Here is a 22327-nt window from a genome sequence, read left to right as displayed (position 1 = left end):
TACTTTGCAGGTGGGAGGGTAGAGGGTGGTGGCTGAGGAGTTTGTGAGTAACTAGTAGCATTAACTGAGAAGCAGATGCTTATTGGTTAGCTGTGTAACCAGATACTCTTAAGTCCCTAGAGAACAACAGGAAGTCCTGTGGCACCTTATAGACTAACTGATATTTTGCAGCATAAGCTTTCAGGGGCAAAGACCTGCTTGATCAGATGCATAAGTCCCTAGTAAAACACGTTTTGACAAAGAATGGACGGACATAAAACAGACATCAAAAAGCTCTTAACTCACAAACCTGTCAGCCAGCACTTTAATGGAGTGGGCCATTCTGTTAATGACCTGAAAGTCTGTGTTTTACTGAGAAGGAACTTTAAGAATCGCCTACAAAGAGAGAGTGCCAAGCTCTCTCTCATATTCAAATTTGAAACGTTGACACGTGGTTTGAACTGGGATGCCAATTACCTGTGTCATTATATGGATTCTTTTACATTCTTTGTTGTATCTGACTCTTGACTCCCCCACCTCTTACCGCCCTTCTGCTCTTCTGATTTGCCCACCTTGATAAACACTTTTTCTGATTTGTCTACCTCGGTAACTATTTTTGGTTTTCTGTGCCTTAAATGTTGGCTCTGCTCTGGTATGGCTGTGGTCTGAAGAAGGAGGTCTGTCCCACGAAAGCTCACCACCGAATAAATTATTTTGTTAGTCTTTAAAGTGCTACTGAACTGCTTTTTTGTTTTGATAGTGTATAGACTAACATGGCTACCTCTCTGTTACTATTAAAGTCCCTAGTATCTGTTACTGGAATTTTCAGAGCCAAAAGTAGTGGTAACTTAAGAGTTCCCCTTCAGGTAGTGGCAGGAATAAGTTAATGGGGATGTAGCACCTCCATCTACTAACTTATTGGTGTAAAGAAGAGGGCTTTTACTTGAAACCTAATAAAAGAGCAGCTTTAAGTATATACACTGTAGCAGTAGCTTCAGAGCATCCCAACATTCTTTCTAATCTTTTTCATCCATGAGCAGATTTTTCCATCCATTGCAGCAGTGTCTCGCAAAGTGTGGTACATGTACCACTGGTGGTACGTGAAAGTGTTTCAAGGGATACACAACAGAAAATATATTACTAAAATCAGGAGACAAACACTGGGCTGGCACTGGGAGAGGGGGTACGCTGATAAGGCCAAAGTCCTTAAAAGGATACATGAATATTTTAAGTTTGGGAAACACTGCACTGCAGTATACATTGTTTTATGTGCACCAAGGCCCATGCAAATGTGCCCAGCAATAGAAACAAAAGACCAAGCTATGAGCACTCTGTGAATTAGCTGTGTGGCATTTGAATCTTTCCTGCATGGGGGCACAAGCACACAGCTTCCACGGAAGGCTGCTGTCAAGCATTTATAGTTACCCCAAGTCTAAGCTTGTTTCAAATAATTAACAGCCAGGCTTCTGGGTGGCCTTTTTCTCATCCAGCTCCTAGGAATGTAGCTATTAGCACCGTGATGGAAGAAAAGGTTCTTCAGACAGCTCCCACTTGTACTATTATGCTTACCTGTTTTATAGCTAACTTAGAGCACATAACCCATAGTGACTCTTAGTGGGTCATCAAAGTAACCCTTAGTAGGTCACCAAGTCTTTTAATTTTAGCGAACTGCTTATTATTTCTTAATATTATATTTTTTTGTAATTCTAACAAACAACAAAACTTGTATGTCGGGGCACTTAAAACCAAGGTCTGCTGTCCAAACGATCCTTTCATTTTCATGGTGCATTAATTCTTTGTTTTGTCTTCCCATTCTAATTAGCAAAACTGCTCTCATTCATCTGTTTGGCCTTGCCTTTCAGAGCCCTAAGATTATTTCTCTCTCTTTCTCAGAGTTAACTGAGTAACCAACAAAAATATTGCCAGTTGGTTATCAGATTACTTGTTCTTTAACATTCTAACAGATGCAGCCTGCTGAACCCCACAGGCCTGGGGGCTGCAGAGTGAAAACCACTGCCATCGAGTAAAGACAAACTAAGAGACCTTATAATAAGGCTGCTTCTGTTATTCCAGTCTTGCAGCTGAAAAGATTCAGTTTCCAGGGTTGAAAACATATTCAGACCAAAGCAGTGAGTCTGCTTTTAAAATGACATAATTAAAATTTTAGCTTCAATGTTGGGTATTGATTTAAAAATGTGTTTTTAAAATAAATTCTGATCTTCAAACAAATTTCAATCAAAAGAATTGAAATATACTTAATTACGCACATACCAATGACAGTCTAAATAATTTGCTTCTATTAAAAAGTTTAGAGGTAGGACTACCCAGATGTATACTGTATGTCTGGACCTAAGAGGCCATCTGCACGGCAAGGGGATGCTTTTAAATCCATAGGTGCCTTATCTTAAAACACTGCCTGGGAAATGCAAACAATTGAGTATTTTTTGCTTGGCTTGGGACTTCCTCTCTATGGCCAAACCCAGCTGATTCCAAGAACCCAAAAAAAAGCTCTTGCTCCTGTTCCCTGCACTCCTGGGGGAATTTGTCTATACTGAGAATATGTAGCTGAGCCTAAATCTGCTTCTTAAAGAATATAACCACATCTGCTTTGCTACCCCTGGAATAAGTTCAATTTCTTCTACAATAATATTCTCTTGTTCTACTGCATTATAATGTACTCTAAATATTGACGTAGCAACCAAAATGCAGTAGGAGCCATGCACACAAAGAGAAACACAGTCCATGCCTCATGGAGCTTACAATTTGGGGGAAAGAAAGAAAGAAAGAAGGAAGGAAAACCAACCAGCCTCTTATTCAACCAGTCCATGTGATCATAAGAAAGGCTTCCTCCAAAATCTTCGGTCAGTTGGCATGGCTCTATGTATCGTGTCAACTTGTTAGCAGATACTAAAATAACCTGCAAGAAATTAAGAGAAAGTTTTGATAACATGATTTTATGAAATCTATGCTAGAAAATGTAATGTTTTATTAAACTTCTTACTTGGAATAAAAGGAAGACAAAAAGAAAAATAGAATATTTGAAGTGCTTCATAAAAAAGTCACTAGCCTCTCCATATGCAGCTGTTAAGCTTTGATGTGAACTGCTTCTCAGCACTTAATCTGTTTTTAAAAAAAACAGAAAACTAATTTTCCCATCCTACAGCTATGAAGGGTAGAGCTGAAGTAGGAACAAGTCTATAGTTAATGTGAAAATTGAGTTTAAAATAGATAGCTAATTCTGACACAAACTTTCCCCTCTCAAGCATCATTTCTCAAGTTGTAGATATTCCACTATTCCTATGAATTACCGATTGAACATCTCATACAGCACTTTCTTGTCTGGAAGTATCTGTGGGTATGGTATGAATTTAGTATGCTGATGTCCACTTATGGGTGTGGCCAAGTCTTCCATGATCCCATAAAGCTGGTTTACAGCCACCACTCCTGGCTCTCAGTATTCTGTACTGTTATTTAGCTGTAATTTACCCACAAATAGCTTCTAAGAGCCGAGTAAGAGGTGGAAGTGTTGGTAATGTGCTAGACAATATTGACCACCCATGGTTGGGCAAATTCTCTTGTTCAGCACCTGTTAGGTCTCAAAGGTGTTGAACTACAGAGGTTCAACCTATACCATGTCTCCCTCTGACTCTTAACTCTTGAAATTGGGATATCCAGATTTTTCTGGCATTTAAGCCTGCAATCCATTCCTTTACTCTGCACTTTGGACACCCTCTTCTTCTCAAACTACTTATTTGCCCAAGAATCCCCTGAATCTAGGCAATCTGCCTCCACCCAAGACAAATACCAGTTGCACATTAGCCTTAGTAGTCCAGGATGCAAAATAAAATATATGGTTTATTGTTCTATTATTATTTGTTACTAGTTGTGCTATGTCTTCTCTTTCATTTGTGATTCAGTGTAGTGTTAAACTTAGGACACTAGTCTCAGAAGGGTAGCTATGTTAGTTTGTAGCTTCACAAACAAGCAGTCCTGCAGCATTTTAAAGACTAAAAAATGTATTCAGTCATGAGCTTTAGAGGGCAAGACTCACTTCTTCAAATGATTGGAGTAGACACTTAGAATCCAGGATTTATATAACAGAGGGGAAAAAATGTGTTGTGGGCCAGGAGGATTGGTGATGATGGTGGGGGGTGTTGTCATTATTAGGACCAGCAGATGGAGCAAATAAGTAGGATATGTCCCATTCCTGAGAACAAAGATGGGGAAATTGCCCCTGTAATGCATAAGATAGTTGAGATCTCTGTTAAGGCCCAATTTGGGAAAAAATCGCTGTAATAATACAATGTTACTTTTGTAATGCACTTTCCTGCCTATATTTGTATATGTGAAGGAAAAGAAATACGGAGGGACTGAACCAAAAATAGATAAGGAATTAATCTGAAAAGGTTGCCTGTAGTAATGCATGAATACTGTGTGTTCACCTAGTTATTTGTGATAAAGGTATGCATACAACAAGGTAATTCAATAGCTGGACTGTCAGAAAATGCATCTAGGAAGATGGAGGTGGATTAGAATATGATTCCGATGAAACCACGTTAGCATGTGACCAGTTTCTTTCTTATTGGAACTCATCGGACGTCCGATGAGTTCCAATAAGAACTAAACCGGTCATGTGCTAATGTGGTTTCACGGGAACCTTATTCTAATAAATATAGTCAACCCTGATTGGGGCATGCTTACAGTTCACTAGCTTGTGAACATAGCACATGTGGCCAACAGTTATTGGTCCAATTATCTGGGAAAGCAATCAATCCAACTGATCTACATAGAGGTGGATGCTGATCCACCTTCCCTCTCATTTTTTGTGTCCATGTGCAGAATGACTTTTGTCATGTGCGCCCAATATGGAGATGATGCATCACATAACAAAAGTCATTCTGTAGACAGTGCATGGTGGGGTGAGGCCGAGGAGCTGGAGTGCAGGGAGAGGTACCTGCCTGGGGTTGAAGGCTTTTAGAACAGAAATGAGGAGTCAGGATGCAGGCTGCTCTGGAAAGAGAGGACTACACTCAGATCTCCCCCACTGCAGCAAGCTGGGGCCAGATGAGAGGTGCTTTCTCAAGCCTGCCACAGCTCCAGCTGGCACAGCCAGGTGAGGGGCACTGGTCCCCCAGCCTGGGCAGGTGCTGGCTAGGCTGGGGGAGGAGGCAGAGAATGAATGATTTGGGGCAGTTCTGGGTTTGGTGTCCTGGCTGGGGGAGATGGCTGCTCCTCCCCTAGCTCCATCACAGAACTGCCACAGCAGTTCAATTACCTGGACAGAGGCTGGGGCATAGGCAACATCCTGTACAGCAGCAGAGCTGCTGTGTGGGGTTTGTTAGGGAGCTGTGCAGTCAAGCAGATGAGAAGGACCTTGAGATATCGTTTAATACTTCTAATTAAACATTAAAGAGACGGTAAAGAGTCATTCACTTTGAAGGCCTGATCTGGACTGGCAGAAAGGTTTCTTCAGGAGTGACTATTTCAATGGGGAGGAGGTTAGCAAAGGGAAGCATATTAGGATTTCAAGAGTCACTCTGCCACATATGAGAGACGGCGTTGCTGAAGAACTGTTTGGGGTAAGAGACCAAGGCCCAGAAGCTCAGAGGTAAGGCATCTGGGTCAGGGCAGGGCTGCTTGGGACTCTAGTTATTATAGAGCTGCACACAAACTCTGTTTTAAAATCCTTTTATTCTTCTGTTGTGCTTTGTTACAATAGTTAAGATATCTGGGTTTAAGAAAAGCTCTCTGATCACAGGCTTCCCCCAAAGGGAGAAGTGCAGGTGCCAAACTTTGTTACATCTGTTGGACAGGCATGGCTGACACACAGGCTACTGCAGACCAAGACTCACTCTAAGAGTGGAAGAACTACAGGATTCCGCCCCAGGAAACAGAGATGAGACTGCTGGTTGAGCTCACAGAGAATCAGAGCCACTCTGCAACTGTGACACTCACACTACATTTCTATGTATTATTTTAAAGACAATTTAGCTGAAAGAGATGATGGATTGGCATTCTCTCAGTTACAATCTGCAGAGAGTCTTATTCGATGAACAATTTCATGGTTTGTGACACTTGTGCAATTTGCTACATCTAAGAATGTTCTCTAGAACCAGCCAGCATAACACAGAAGCCGTTCTGTTAGTTACCTTTCAATATAACTTGTACTTAGAGCAAAAGTGTCATACAATTTTAGCTACAGAGATGCCATTAGTGTTGTGTACTGATTTTAAAAAGAATAAACCAAAGACAGCATAATGAGGCTGCTTCCAGGCCATTATGAATGTGTGTATCTCAGGGACCCCACTCACAATTCAAATATTTTGGGAGTCACAATTAAAATGCGAGTGAATTACTCACCAAGCACACTGTGGGGGGAACGTCACTACTTCTGAAAGGTTAAATTTGCACTAGCCTCTTCTTACCCAAAATTCTCACTGCTAATACTACTTGAGCTCCAACAGTAGCAGAAGTGGTCAGAGTACCAGTGACAAAGAACGTGGTTTACCATTATGTCTTGTAGACCTCTCACTCTTCACATAGTCACTTTGTCATGGTGAGTCGGCTTGTGTCGTCCAAAATGAACTCAAGAGCGATGCCATAGGGAGTCTCGTGCTCCCAGCAGGGTCACCCGTGTTGGTAAGGTCAAGGGGGAGCATCCAGATGAAGAACCATCCTAAAAGTCCTCAACAACGTAACAGGTGGAGGGTAGCAAGGTAATGCTACAACAGTTGTGAAGGTGGATGAAGGCTACAGCGGACAGGAGACTCCCAGTTGTCATGGATCCCATACCATTGGACCCGAGCCTTCTATTTGTCAAGAACTATGTGGTGGCTTCAGTACAACAGTACCCCCACATCAAAAGATGTCACGCACAGTGTCTTCCTCTACATACTACTCTCCTAAATTAAGCCCTAAGTCCTAAGTAACTGGCAATGGGAGCCGGACTGTGAAATCTGGAGGGTTTTAGTCATAGACCAGCATGTAAGCGGATGTATGTATGTATGTATGTAGTCATTCTGTTTCAAGGACCGAGATGGTAGAATGATCTGGCTGCTGCAGCCACAACTGAGCAACCCTATTTAGGATCTACTCTGCTTACCCACATGTGGAAGGGGGAGAGGGGGCTAGAAAAAGGTGCGCTACTCATAGTCCGACTCAGCCCCCGCAACTGGGTAATCACATCCAGTGGGTTCACCACTATGTGATCAAAACCAAACTGTAAACTTTGGAACATAGAATATTCAGACTCTAATGGACAACCTAGACAGCGAGAAAACCAAAAGACGCATGGCAATGATCACCTGCAAGCTGCAATGATTCAACATTGATACAGCTGCTCTGGCAGAAATGCACAGACCAGGAGGAGGACAGCTAAGAGAAGAACGTGGAGGGTACACTTTTTTCTGGAATGGAACTCCACAGGGGGAACCATCCCCCCCATATTCATGGAGTAGGATTTGCCATCCAAAACAAACTGACAAAGACCCTATTGGCATCAATGATAATCTCATGACTCTCCATTTGAAGTTTGCTAAAAACTAACAGACAACTGTCATCAGTGCTTATGTGCCGACTCTGGACCCCAAAGACAACGTGAAGGAGAAGTTCTAAACCCAGTTGGACACAGGCTTGAAAGACACCATCAAAGACGACAAGATTATTCTCTTTGGGGATTTCAATGCCAGAGGCAGAAGAGACATGGCCCGCCGGCAACAGCAACTTCAGTAGAGTGTTCCTCCTTACAAAATGTACAGAACATGAGCTTGTCATCACAAACATCCTCTTCTGCCAGAAAAAGAAAACTAAGACACCATGGCAACATCTTTGATCACACCACTTGCATCTCATAGACTATGTCATCGTCCGCTCTCAGGATCAGTGTGATGTCCTTCTCACACACGCAATGACTAGTGCTGATGACTGCTGGACCAATCACCACCTTATCAGATCCACAAATGGCAATTAGGATTGTCGCCAAATAGAGAAGTCAGAGGAAACAGATCCAATGGCCTGAAGGACCCCATCAGATAAGTGACTTCCAGATGGCACTCCAAAACATGCTGCCAACAGTACACCCCGAAGATGTGGAAGAACACTCATGTCAACTGAAAAATGCCATAATTGGAGCCTGTGGAGAAACTACTGGCTACCAGTCCAGGAAGCATCGGGACTGGTTTGATGAGAATGATGTGGAAATTGAATGCCTGATTAAGACAAAAAAGGAAGGCCTTTAGGGCCTGGCAAAGCTACACCAAATGTACAACAAAGAGAAGTGAAGGCAAAGGCCAAGGCAGAGGTCCAATGTAAAACAAGGACTCTGAAAAAACAGTGGCGAACAGAGAAGACGCAAGAACTCCAGCATCTCACAGACATCAATGATAGAAAAGGTTTCTTCAATGCTACCAAAGCTGTTCATGGACCAAGAAACCATGGAATCAATCCCGAGATCAAAGGATGATGCCCAGCTCTTGAAAGACAATGAAGCTATTGTTTCTCTCTGGAGGGAGCACTACAACGTCCCTTGTTGAGAACCACTAGGCTAGGTAACAGGGGTGTAGCTTACCTTTGCAGTACACACATGCACATGGATCTGTGCTCCCTCTCCCAGGAACAGCCTTCTGCCAATTCTGGCCAATCAGAGCAGTTGTAAGAAGCCTCTGGCAGACTGCCAAGGTGACTGTTGCTCCCTCTCCCGCTCCCCACCTTTGTCCAAGCCTTCAGTTTGGATATGGAATGCAGCTTGCCTAATCCAGGCTGCTAGGCTTTAAGCTCTACACCCTCCACACCACCGCAGGCTGGATACTACGGAGGGGGAGCCCTCAGGGTCCACATCCAGACAAGCCCTGGTCCAGATGTGGACCAAGGACTTCCCATCTCTGCTTTGAAATAATTGCTTGGAATTTGACTCACTTTGTATGAACAAAGTCTAAAAACCTCATGTCCAAGGGTTCAATACTGAGTGATGATTGGAGAGAGGAACTCTGCTTGAGATCAAATTGTGTCCTCAGTTTCCATATGTACAAGTATTATTGCCATCCAAGCTTCCTACAGCTTTTGAAAATCCAGTCATGGTAACTCTCTCACCTTCTGTGACAGTGAATTTCTTAACTTCCTTTGATTCTATTTCCTGACTTTTACTGAAGTTGACTTTCATCTTCCATTATGCTGGTTGGTCCTCTTCATTTGTCCTTCATGCTTTCTAAAGCGTACAAGTTTCTCACATCCCTCTCCCACTTAGAATAAGATACGACATTCCTTCATTGGCACACTTGAATTAGCTGTCTGCTTTCCCCTCCAAAATCATTAGTACTAAATTGCAGTGTTCTCAACACTAACCTGAGAGAGTACATGATTAATCTTCTCTCCTATTTTAAGGGAATGCATTAGGTATAACTGTTTTCTATTGATTAACCAGCTTTTAGTTCACATGGATGAGACATGTATGCAAATAAGCCTCTCACACAATTCAGAGGAAACAAAAACCCACAGCTGTATTGACATGCTTAAGATATTTTAATGCTCATTACGGTGCCCTTGTGGAAAAAGTCTTCTCTGAAACCATATTAAACATTTTGGGATAGTGGATTTCCAATACCAAAATCAGGGAGAAAAAGATTAAATTTCTTTGAGAGAAGTAGCTCAGGACAAATGGCAGCTGGGGTCTTCCAAAGACAGAAGAAAGTGTTAATGGCTCGAGTCCCAATTTTCCTTCCATCTTGGCCTTCTTCCCCACAACTTCTCTGGCTACAGCAATGGGTATCAAGAAGGTAAATCGTATAACTCAGGGAAATGGTAATGGGTCTGATGTTTGCTCTGGTTAATATCCATTTTTTCTTATCAGACTAACCTCATGGAAGATTTGACAATTGTAATATAATTCTTATTAACAAAATGTCTCTGTTGTAGTAACTAAACGCTGCTCTTTCAGCAATGATTTATCCTTGAGGGCAAATGTGACTTCAACAGAATAGTAAAACAAACTAGGAGAGTTCTACAAGGATTTTTTTTGAGGACTGTAAAAAAGTCACACAAAAAAGAAAAAGTACACTTGAAGTGTTTCTGATGCTATGGCCTGTTTCTGAAGCAATTTGATTATCTGGCAAACCCTGGAATGCTGGATAATGAAGCTACTGCTGTATATTGGGTCATTAATGATCACTGAGCAAAAAACAGCTCTGAAAGGCCAGAGAAAATTCTCCCCACAGCCATATGCTATGGTAAAAATATTTTATTTAAAAAAATACATTTCACTGATGAAGTCAAAAAACAGAATATTTAAGCATCCTAAAGAAGTCCCAGGTCACTAAACTTGAATGATTCCAATGACAAAGAGCTTTGTTAGGGAAGACAAACTACGTTAACTTAATTTTGTTCAAGAGTACATATCCACAGGTCTTGTATTCTAACTTTGAAGTAATTAAGACTTAATTCAGCTAATGCAGATCGGCATCTAGGGTTACCAACAGACCTAATTCCTCCAATTCTGGAAGCTATCCACGTATGATCCTGGGAAATTATATTTTCGTCTTGTCTAGCGGGAGAAAATACACATTTAAAAGCATCAGCAGGGTAGCTGTATTAGTCTGTATCAGCGAAAACAACAAGTCGTCCTGTGACACCTTATAGACTAATAGATATACTGGAGCATAACCTTTCGCAGGCAAAGACCTGCTTCATCAGATGCATCTGACAAAGTGGGTCTTTGCCCAGGAAAGCTTACGCTCCAATATATCCATTAGTCTACAAGGAGCCACAAGACTTCTCGTTGTTTCTACATTTAAAAGGGAATTATTTTACAAACTTACCAAAAGACAGCTGGCCTTCATTTCCAGAAAAGGAGATTGATGTATTTGATTATGAGTATTTATTTAACATTTAACACACAACAGGAAGTCCTGTGGCACCTTATAGACTAACAGATATTTTGGAGTGTAAGCTTTCGTGGGCAAAGACCCGCTTTGTCAGATGCATGATGCCACTCACAGCTAGACCTGTGCTGGTACTTAGAAGTTGCCTCAGGGGGGGAATTTGCTTAATGAAGGGTACAGTTGTTTCTCCTCATCTCTTAAGGAGAGGCTTTTGCATTAATGCTGTCCTGCAGAGGGGCACAGCCAGCTAGTACAGAAGAGGAGCAGCTTCTGAGAACGACATATGGGCTAAGTTACTATTTTAAAAAAAATAAAACAAACAAACCCTGAAAAACAAACTACATTCTCTTAAATATATCTTGCCTAAAGAATGTAACTACGTTTTATGAAAAATTCCCCAGAGTTCAAATAAAAGTTGCTACAACACTACAAGTATTCTTCATTTTCTCAGACCTACCAGCTCCCTCCCACAACCTACTGCTGCTAAGTCATTTTGTATAAACTCAGGCTCAAGTGACAGAAAGAAGTGTCATTTTAATGTACTATTCTAACACACCTCAAATGGGGACTCACAACATCTGATAGTGTCTCTATGTTAAAATGATCAAGAAAACGTATACCTATACAGGAGCACAGAAATGGAGGGCTGGAAGAGTTGCATTGAGGTCATCTAGTCCTAGGGTGACCATACCTCCCTTTCCCCGTCGGAAGCCGGGAAGGAGGTGGCAGCCGCTGGCCCTCCCCTGGACCCCAAGGAAGTAGCAGGGATGTTGTAGTTGCCGCTACCGCCCCTGCTTCCCTGAGACTCAAGGAAGTGACCTAGTGCAGCTGTTGGCAGAAAAAGTCAACAGGAGGAGGGCCCAAACACAGGACAATTAGTCCCTTTTTAAAAATAAGTAGGGAAGACTTTTTGGCGTTCCAAATATGGGGCAGATGGTCCCTTTATCTAGCCCACTCCCCGGCTTTGGGGCAAGAGCAAACCAAACTAGACAACCTCTTACAGGTGTTTATCTTTCCACTGGCAGGGACTGTACAACTTCCCTTGATAACCTATCCTTCTAGTTAGAAACCTATCCATCTAAGCTAAATCTCCACGCATGCAGATTAAACACAACTATTTCTGCAATCTAAGTAGACATGGAGAACTATCAGTCCCTGTCCTCAGCCCTTAATACACGTATAATGGCCATTACCACACTGAAGACTTACTACACTCCCTTGCAGCCTTCTTCCCGGACTAAATATGGCCTGCATTTTTTTAAATCTTCTCACTTTATAATCCTTATTTCTGAGAAAATTCAGAGCCACGGCACACGTAGAGCATTCACGTAAAAACACAGAATTCCTCCTACCCTCCACACCGTTCTCTACAAACTGACGGAAAGGTGCTGAAGTTATTCATTTTGTCCACTAGAGGACAATGTGGAACCAGAACCAATAGCAGACACTCCTGGACAGGAGCAGTGCCAGCTACAGACAGGAAGAGAAAAAGGAGGCTGCCTTCCTCACAGTGCCCTACTGGTAGGGGAAGACCAGGAGCATGAGATATGGGGGAGACAGCACAGAGTGCATTGAACTGTTGAGGGGAGAAGAGTTAATGGAGGGGACAGACTGTGACAGGAGCTGAATAGGAGCAGGGGTGCAGGAACACAACAGGTAGGAGGGGGTGCAGAGACACATGGGAACAGGGCTGATTTGCCTGACTGAATGAGACAGGCTAGGGGTCAGCCTGAGTCTGCATGGAAAGACTCCCCAAGACTGCTTATGGAAGGGACAAAAGGGGCAGTTTTCCCATGGCCTGGCCAGTAACCCTATCAGAGGAGGATGTTAGACTGGTTTGGCATAACATGATTTGTTCTTCACAAATCCACTTTGCTCATTAATATTGCCTATTATCCTCTAGGTGCTTGCAAACTGATTGCTTAATGATTTGTTCCTGTATCTTTCCCATGTATCAAAGTTAAACAGAAGCGGTCTTTAATTTCATGGGTCTATGTTTTTCTTCATTTTAAGAGACAGGCATTATATTAGCTCTTCTCCAGTTCCTGGTCCTCACACAACGTTCCCACCCGAGTTCTTCAATATAAACACATTTCAGGCTATGTCTAGACTGCACGGTTTTATTGACAGAAGTTTGAGTTGGAAAATTTCCCGTGACAAAACTCATGTCAACAGAGGACGTCCAAACACCAATGTGCAGTAACAGAGTGGTCAGACAGCCAGGCCACTCTATCAGCAAAACAGCCGCCTGGAACCACATCAGCCAGGGTTGCAGGTCACCAGTTCCTTTTGAAAGCCAGTGCCAGAGCCCTCTGAAGACATGCACTTAAAGGGCCACTTCAGACAGCCTTTACCTGCCCCTGATGGGGGCACACCTATTCCTGCGAGGGAAGGGAAAGTTCTGTGCCCGCTGTGCCTGCCCTGTGTTAGCAAGTGACACAGATGGCCCGTTTGCTAAGCTGTCAGAGCTGCCCTGCCCTGGGGCTTCTGATGGCCTCAAATGGATGCTGCATCTTGTGCTGAACTTCCTGGCAGCTGCCTTCCTGTTCCCCAGTGAGGTCAACCCCCAGATCACCTTCAGGACCATCGTCCTGGCTGCAGGGGCACAAGCAGCTCTGCGGGCACCACACCAGTTCAGGCTGCTCGGACCAGCTGGTCACGGAGCCGTGGTGTGATCAGCAGTGGCTCCAAAACTTCCACATGGAGATGTCCACCTTTTTGGAGCTCGGTGCCTGGCTTGCTCCTGCCCTCTGGAGATGCGATACCCAGCTACAGCACACCATCCCCAAGTAGAAGCAATTCGCAATGGCACTCTGGAAGCTCACCACCCCCAACAGTTACTAGTTGGTGAGCAACTAGGTTGGTGTGGGGGAACTGCACCATTGGGGACCTCCTCATGGAGGTAATGCTCTCTTGGGCTGCGGTCCCTGACTGGTGGGGAGGGGGATCCTGCTAAAGGGCAACCCTCAGGAGGCAGGGTCGGGGTTGAGAGAGGTGGAGTTGGGGTGGGTAGGAAGCCCCATCCCCAGGGCATTGTGCCTTCCCACACTCACATAGTCCTGCTGCTGGGGAGTGGCCTCACAGTGGGGGCTGCCAGAAGGCTGTTGGTGGAGCGGATGAGAGGGGGGCCAGGGATCCCCCAAGGACCCAGATAATCCCTCCCCTCAGTCCCTGTCATGTTTGTTTGTTTGCCTCCCTCTGCAGGTCATGAGGGCCACCAACTTGACCTTGTTGCACAAAGTCATCATCTGGGAGACCTTGACCAGGTTGTGGCTGGATTCATTGCCCTAGGGTTCCTGAACTGTGACGGAGCCATCAATGGGACCCACACCCTGATCCATGCCCTGGAGCATCATGCAGCCAAGTTCATCAACAGAAAGTGCTTCTTCTCCATGGTGCTGAAGACCCTGGTCAACCACCATGGACAGTTCCCTGACATTTACAGGGGATGGTCAGGCAGGGTGCATGACGCTCACATGTTCTGCATTCCAGCCTGTGGAAGCTGGAGGCAGGAATATTCATCCCCTGCCACGAACTGGTGGTTGGGGACGTGAAGATGCCAGTCTTTATTGTGGGAGATGTGGCCTACACCCTTATGCCAACAGGGAACAATTCAACGAGCACCTGGACCATGTCAGGACTCAGGTCAAGTGCTCCTTTGGCTGCCTCATGGCATGGTTCAGGTGCCTACTGACCCACATCAGCCTGGGAGAACACAACATCCCATAGGTTGTGGGAACTTCTTGTATCCTGCACAACATCATGCAGGGGAAGAGGGAGGCCTTCCTCCCAGGGTTGGGGGGCAAATGCTAACCACAAGGAGTGCGCTTCTGAGCAGCTGCACACAGCCGCCATCCACCAGGGCTCATCAGGTTGGAGGTGAGGATCTGGGAGGGCCAATGAGGCAGAGGTTCTCCCAAGCAGACCAGTAACGCTCCCTCCCCAGGATTCCCCCAGAAGCCTGTACCCACCATGACCCTCCCTTTACCCCCTTCTCCCCTCCCCATCCTCTGCACAATAAAGGCAGGCACTCAAGTGGTTAAAAGTAACTGGCTTCGCTGTAAAAACTATGTACAAAGCGAGGGTGTGTGGATGAGGGATGGTGACTGGGACTGTGAGGTGATGGGAGACGTTTCAACTTAGACATGGGGCTTGGCTTGGGATGGGGGGTACCACAAACTTGAGGGAGGAGCGGGATTCCGAGCGGTGTTGGTCTTGGGATCCCCTTCTGCTGTGCATTGGCTGGCCTGGGACCAGGGGGTGGTACAGACAAGGAGGATCTGGGGCAGGGTCTGGGTTGGTGTGGGGGGCATAGGGAGCAAGGGGCCAGGGGATTGGGTATGGCCATCAACCAGGGGAGCAGGCAGGGGCCCAGGGCGTCTTGCAGGACGACATGTGGGTGTAGAGTGGTGGGGGAAAAACAGCAGATGGCTTAGCCAGCATGTCCTGTCAGATGCTGGTGACAGTTGGCCCCACACCTGCAACTACCACCCAGCACCTCCTGGCCATGGTACACCAGGTTATGCTGAATGTCCTTCAAGACAACATACTGCTGCATGATGTCCTCATGGACTCTCCATCTCCTCCTGCAACTCTGGGGGTGGTCTGGTGGTGTACTTGGGGTGGCCCAGCCCTCAGACAGTGCTGGTTGAATACAAGGAGGGAGGAGATAGTGAGTCTTTCATCTAAACACAGCCCCTGAAGCCATGCCCCCCACCGTGAGCCGTGACCAACACCTCCTAGGCCAAGGGATGGGGATGTCCTGGGAGCAAAGATGTGTGGACTGCACAATGGGCCCTGGCACACAGGGACTCCAAGGTGCCCCCAGGACCATGCTGTCTGCACCATGGCTATTGGGAAGTCAATATGGACATTTTAATTGTTTGCTGCATTGTGACTGGCCTCTGGAAATGCTCCCTAATCCCTACTGTAGCCATTCTGCTCATTGTTTTGAGCTTGGCTGTCTGCTCTTCAGGCATGTGCATATCCCCCTTTCAGACAGCCTGCATGCTCTGCTCTGGGACACAAAGCAAATCATTCAGGTGGAACGTTTGTACAGTTGAACACAGAGGCAGGTGTGTGTGAGAGGGGAAGATGGGCCAAAAGCCAGGGAGGGACTGATGTCAGGGTCTTCCACCACCCCCACTTGAGGGCTGGATGTTTCCTGCCACTGTCTGAACTTACAAGACAGCATGCGGGCATCTTCCACTCCCCCACCCCGGGCTGATATACACACACTCCCTGCCCCCCAACTCCCAGATTTCAACTGGAAAGCAGCTGTCAGTGTAGTAGGTTGACCATGGAGCAATGGGACTGGGTAACCTGCATCAGGGGGCACTGACTGGCCCATGCAGCACTGCAAAGCCTTCCCAAATCAGCCTGTGGTGTTGCACAGTGGGATGGCTACCACAATGCACTGCTCTTTGTGGCATTGCAAGAGCTGCTAATGTGGATCCACTCCACCATCATGAGGAGCAAGGTGTGCAGATAACAGCAGTATTCCTGCAGTGCTCTGAGCAACACTAACCACCAGTGCTTGCCATCTACTAGTGTAGACATAGAATAAAGTCAACTTGCCTTATCAGCATATCAGATTTCTACTTAACAGTCTATAATTATCTGGTCTACAAAGAAATTCTAGCTGAGTCACAAGAAGAGCCTTTAAGAAAGGGATGAGGAAAAGAAATGTGTAGAAGATGGATTTCAAACCACCACGCCTGTAACATTTACAGATACGAAGAATGAAAAAGTACAAAAACTCACAAGGGAATTACAAAAGCTTTCTTTACACTACAACTTCAAATGCTGCCTGTACTGCCCCAAAATGACTGGTCAGAGATACATATAGTCAATTTACTTTGAAAGAGAAATTGCCTAAAGTCATAAACATTATATTTTTATATATAATGTGGCTTTTTCATTATATTGCACAACAGATCTACAATGACATGTGCAGTGAAGGAATCAACTTGTTTCAAAATTAGAACTGGCTGCCAGACTAATGAGACACATGTTTATGGCCCTTACCTGCCATTCATTTTCTAGGCTTAGAAGTGCAGGACATACATCCCTGCCTGTATTTGGGCTCTGTAGATCAGCTTTAAGGAAGACCAAATTCCATATGAATTATTAACAGTGCTCTCGTTCTTCTTACTGGTGAAACCTTGAAGGACATCTTACTCTTTACATATTAAGTAGGTATTTATCCCAGTCATAGAAAACAACATTGTGTCTGTCTCCTCTCTCTCTTAAATTACATTTCTAGATTTTCTGTAGGAATATTTGCAAATTTAGAGCATACTTTGTGGCAGCAGAAAAAAAAAAACCTGTCATCAGGAAGAAAAGGACGGTGTTTTCCTTCTGATATCTTTTTCAAGAAAAGGAGGTTCCCCCCCCTCAAGAAACTTCAGTTTACCTGTGCAGAACAATGGATGACCAGGTATTATACCCACTGATGTGCACAGGACACCAAATTTCAGTTTGGATGAGACTTGTTCTCAGGTGATAGTATGAAGGATTAACTGACATTGAGAACACAACTACCTGTAATAATGAAATCTTATTTTCCCCTTGACTCCACTACCTGTCCAAAAAATACAAGCATGCAATTATTCTTGTTTGCAAGCCCTTGTATACACACATCATTTCATGCAAGTCAAAAAGTAATCAACTATAGAAAAACAGAGTGCCTGTAACCTTGGTAATGAATACCAAGAATTAAGAGCTATAAGAATGGAATGAATTTAACACAGCCAAGGACTGTACTTTCCAAATGTTTGCTCTTGCCTCAGTGACAGCAGAAACGAGCATCCAAAAAGACCACAGTGGTGGAGCCATGCACAGAATATGTACCCCAGAATTATAATAATTTTTAGATAAAAACATGGAAAATTGTACGAGACACCGTTATCATCACAGTCAAACCACCACAAAGGCAGCAAAACCCATTTACAAAACTTCATTTAACAGTCTAAGGTTTTTTCGCAGCTATTTTAAAAACAGTAAGCCCCAGCAGTTTTTCCACAGATATCAACAAAGCAATCTTGAAGACTGATAAGAATTCTTTAAGAAACATCCATTTCAAATCAAGCATATATCATTCTAGCACACTTAGCGTCAACATTCCTGATAGGGGAAAAATGACTATACATACCTCAAAGCCAAGTCTATCTTTCTCTTTCCAAAAACAAAAATGTGTAACCTTCTTGTCCCAGAATTCATCAGGTTTTACTACACAAACAAGTGATACTTCAGCTGGAACAACATTCTGTAAAATAAATGAAAACTGATAAAACTTTCAAGATTAAATTCAGATTTATGGCAAAATCAACTTGCATTTAGATAGCATCTTTTATCCAGAAACTTAATATTTTCTACAAATACAAATTAGACAAAGCTGACAACTCCCAGGTAACATAGGTGGCTGTACATTAATTATAAGGAGATTAATGATTTGCATTAAAGCATGCAGTGAGTCAGAATAGAACTGGGGCTAATCAGATTTTCTGATTCCCAAAAGTGTGCTTTAATAACTAGCTGTTCTCCACCAGCAACAGAAAACAAAACAAAACAAAAACAGAAACAACCCCACAGCTTTATTTACCTGAATGAACATTACCTACAACTTTGTGGTAACACAACTATAGTTAAGGCTGATATGAGACTTTCAGTTTACAGCCTGTTTGCATATTATTTAGAGAATATGCTATAGAAAAGAAATTAAATGTAAAGCTTTATACAAGCCAACAGATACTATATTTGAAGTTTGAATTTCAGTGAGGTCACCACAATAAGAAACAAGTGAGAAAAGAAGAGAAATTTATTCTTTACAATTAAATAAGGATTTTAAAAATCAATGGATCTGCTATTATACTATAACTATAATGAGAAGTCCTATGGCACCTTAAAGACTAACATATGTATATGGGCATATGCTATTAAGTCTTCAATGTGGCACAGGAATCTTCACTGTTTTTGCTGATACAGACTAACATAGCTATCCTTCTGAAACTTGTAACTATGTTTCCTGTTTCCCGAATAGAAATATTCTGAATAATTAAACACATTAATAATTTCTCTCAGAAACCCAAGTTTTAGTACATTTTGTCTACTGAGTTTATGTCCTCACATCACATTATTGGGTGCTATACATATTACTTTGTCGTCATCAAGAATAATACTAGGACAGAAAGCCATGATTACAGTATTGAATATTGAAAAGCAGTAAATGGAACTTATTTTGCAGTATCTTGTTTTCACATGAAAATCAACTGGGGATGACTACTTAAAATTGGCAGAAAATTTAGATTTAAAAATAAGGTTTAGTTTTATTAATATGGAAAAACAAAATTTAAAAAACAATACGTTGTTATGGTTTTTCTCCACTTTGACAGAAACAGTCGTTTCAAAACACACATTCCACTACAATGTTTTGAGCCCATACGCTACCTCGGTGAAAAATCGAAGCGATTCCAGTGATTTTCTGTGTCCAATGAGCTAAATAGGAAAGTGATCTGCATAAATATGTCTTTTAGATTTTCTACATGGTAATTTGAGAGATGTGACTACTTTCAGGTGCAATATTATTCCTCCTGATGGAAACAATGACATATATTACAAATAGGCTGTGGTCACACTGGGCACTAACTTTGAAAGTGTTTTCAAAAGGAGGAGTGATTTCAAAATGAGCAGCAGAGCAACTACACAAAATGCTTGTTTCAAAATCAACTTTGAAATAAAAAGGCAGTCACTTTGAAAGTGCTGTTCCACTCCCGCCTTGGGACGTCAATTTCGAAATGAAACGTGTGTAGCCGCTCCCCTGGCCACTATTTCGAAATCACAAGTCCTCCATAGTGCCAGACCCACCCCAGAGCACAGAGATGCCCTGGCCAACACCCAGGGCTCTATGGCTGTCAGCCCCAGCTACCTTAAAGCTGCAGGTGCACAGAAACCCTGTGCAGCAAGCTGAGAGCATACTTGCACCCAAAGGAGCACATGCTCCCTGCAGAACTCTCTCCAACACCCCCCAGAACGCCAGAGAAACAGACGGTTGGAGCCATGGACAGCAGAAAAGACCCTCAGGAGCCCCAGGGATCGGAAGGCATTGGCAGCCAGGACTCCTGGGACCCTGGGCACCCGCTGAAGAGGAGGGGCGCCCTGTGGCTGGAAGCCGAGGTCCGGGACCTCCTGGTCATCTAGGGGGACGAGAAGGTCCTGCTGAGGATGGAGGGATGGATGCAGAACGCAGCCACTGTCAGCTGGCTGGTAGATCCCCTGGCCACAAGGGGCCACCCACCCTGCACCTGTCACCAGGTGCGCTAAAAGTAAAAGAGCTGCTCCAGGGGTATGCAAAGGCAAAGGACTCAGCCAGATGGTTGGGGGCAATGCCTGCCACCTATCTGTACTTCCGGGAACTGGACCAGCTCCTTGGCCCCAGGGAGGCAGGACTGCCGGAACAGACCCTGGACATGACCAAGCTGGAGGGGAAGGGCGAGGAGCCGGAGCCAGGACCCTTCGCAGCACCATCGACCCAACGCCCAGAGCTGCTGGCCAACAACAGAGACAGAGGGCGGGAGTGAGGGGACACTATACGATCACCATGCCCTTGGAGGACATGAGACAGGCCACCTCTGTGTAGGCCTCCCCCAAGCCAACCGAGGCACCCTCAGGAAGAACTGGGTGTCAGGCACCCTGGGACTCAAGGGGTGCAGTCCCCACTGCTGTTGGCACGGGCTCAAGCACACAGCCAGTGGCCACCGGCAAGGGGCCCCAGGGACAGCCACAGACACCATCAAGGAGCGGCCTGTGCATGGGGGTCCCCACTTGGGGCACATGACTAGGGAGGGTGGGGAGGTGGATCAGCGCCACAAATGGCCCAGTATGGATGGACCGCACAGCAGCTGGGGTACCTTGCCCCCACCCCACCACAGGCAGAGAGGGAAGGTGACGGGGACTTAGCCACAGGCCCATGGTACTCAGTCATGTGACTAACAGGGTGCCACCCTCTCCCCTTACGTCTTCACAGCCTTGACATTTGCGGGCCACCCCAGCCCCTCAACGTGCCAGGGAGCCCTGCAGCAGCCGGCGATGGGGAAGGAGTGACACCTCCATAGGACCAGGGGCCATGCTGGGTGGGCCCACTGGCGCAGCTGGGTGGACGAGCTAGCGGCAGCCCACAGGACTATGTGGCAGGACATAAACAGCCTGCTGAGGGAATGGCTCTCCATGGATTGGGCGGCCTGGGAGGGGGTCGCGGGCAGCATGGACACCCTGACTCAGGCTGTCAACAGCCACCTGCCCCATGTATGGCCCTTCCTGCCATCCCCGTGCGTGCCCCCCCGCTGCCCATGCCACCCTGCTCTCACTCCGCATGACCGTGGCTGAGGTAGGAGCTGGTGCAGTGGTTGCAGGTGTGCATGCCCACCCCAGCCACTGCTCCACCAGTCCCCCCCACCACCTGGCAAGCCCAAGGCCATCACACCCACACCTCCCGGTGCTCCCAGCACCATCCCAGCCCCGGACCTACGGTGCTCATGGCTTGAGGGGCTTCCATGGCTTCTGTCACCCCACCTCTACGGACGAGTGATATCCCCCCATGCCCCCTTGTAAATAATTCACCCCCTGCCATCCCTTGTAAATACTTCACCCCCACCCCATTATGAAGTTCACGCCCCCACCCCTGGTAAATAGTTGGAGGCTTGTCTTGTTGAACAATTAATCGTTAACTTTATCGAATGGGGTTGGTGTCATGCAATGGGCGGGGATGGTGAAGGAAGCGCTCGTGGGGGGCAGGTGGGGGAGCCGGAGTCACAGGGGCCCCCAGGCAAAGGTCTCCCGGATGGCCTCCTGCACATGCACCCAGTCCCAGTGCGCCTGGTGGTACGAGACCATGCCCAGCTGTTCGCAGTGCGGCACAGCCTCGGCCAGCCAGCACACCCTAAAGAACCTGTGCTTTTCCTCCACAAGATTGCGGAGAGCACAGCATGAAGCGTGCCTTCAGATGCCTAAACTCCTGCTCCAGGATGTTCCTGGCCAGGTTGAGCCAGGCACTGTAGCAGTCCTGCCTCTCGTTGTTGTGGCCTGTGTAGGGATGCATTAGCCAGGCCTGAAGGGGGTAGGCCACTTCAGAGACTATGTACAGGGGCATAATCACATCCCCTGCCGGGAGCTCCCATGTGGGGAACGTAGGTGCCCTTGGCCATCTTACGCCAGAGCCACAAGTTCCACAGGATGCAGGCATCGTGGGCCCTGCCCACCCAGCCCGTGCAAATGTCCATAAAACATCTGCTCGTACCCACAAGCACCTGGAGGACAACCGAATGGTAGCCCTTCCGATTAATGTAGCATCCATGGCTGTGCGGTGGGGCCTGGATGGTGAGGTGGGTGCTGTCCAAGGCACCGAAACAGCTGGGGAATCCCAGCTGCTGAAACCCAGCCACGGCAGCGTCCACATCCCCCAAGTGGATGAGCCAACATAG

At 45.6% G+C, this 22327-nt stretch overlaps 1 protein-coding gene across 3 annotated transcripts in view; it reads right to left on the bottom strand.

Moving 5' to 3' along the window:
- Nucleotides 1-22327, bottom strand: part of SESTD1 (SEC14 and spectrin domain containing 1) — a 136651-nt gene that overhangs the window by 53595 nt on the left and 60729 nt on the right. For all 3 annotated transcript variants that reach the window (XM_075001113.1, XM_075001112.1, XM_075001114.1), the window contains 2 exons: nt 18004-18117; nt 2783-2896 (listed from right to left, as the gene is read on the bottom strand). In XM_075001113.1, the coding sequence (XP_074857214.1) occupies nt 2783-2896; nt 18004-18117 (228 nt within the window). The remainder of the gene's footprint in view (nt 1-2782; nt 2897-18003; nt 18118-22327) is intronic.

The sequence above is a fragment of the Carettochelys insculpta genome, chromosome 8 (genome assembly GCF_033958435.1).
Source record: "Carettochelys insculpta isolate YL-2023 chromosome 8, ASM3395843v1, whole genome shotgun sequence".
Taxonomy (NCBI): domain Eukaryota; kingdom Metazoa; phylum Chordata; order Testudines; family Carettochelyidae; genus Carettochelys; species Carettochelys insculpta.
This window is presented reverse-complemented; position numbering and strand designations above follow the sequence as displayed.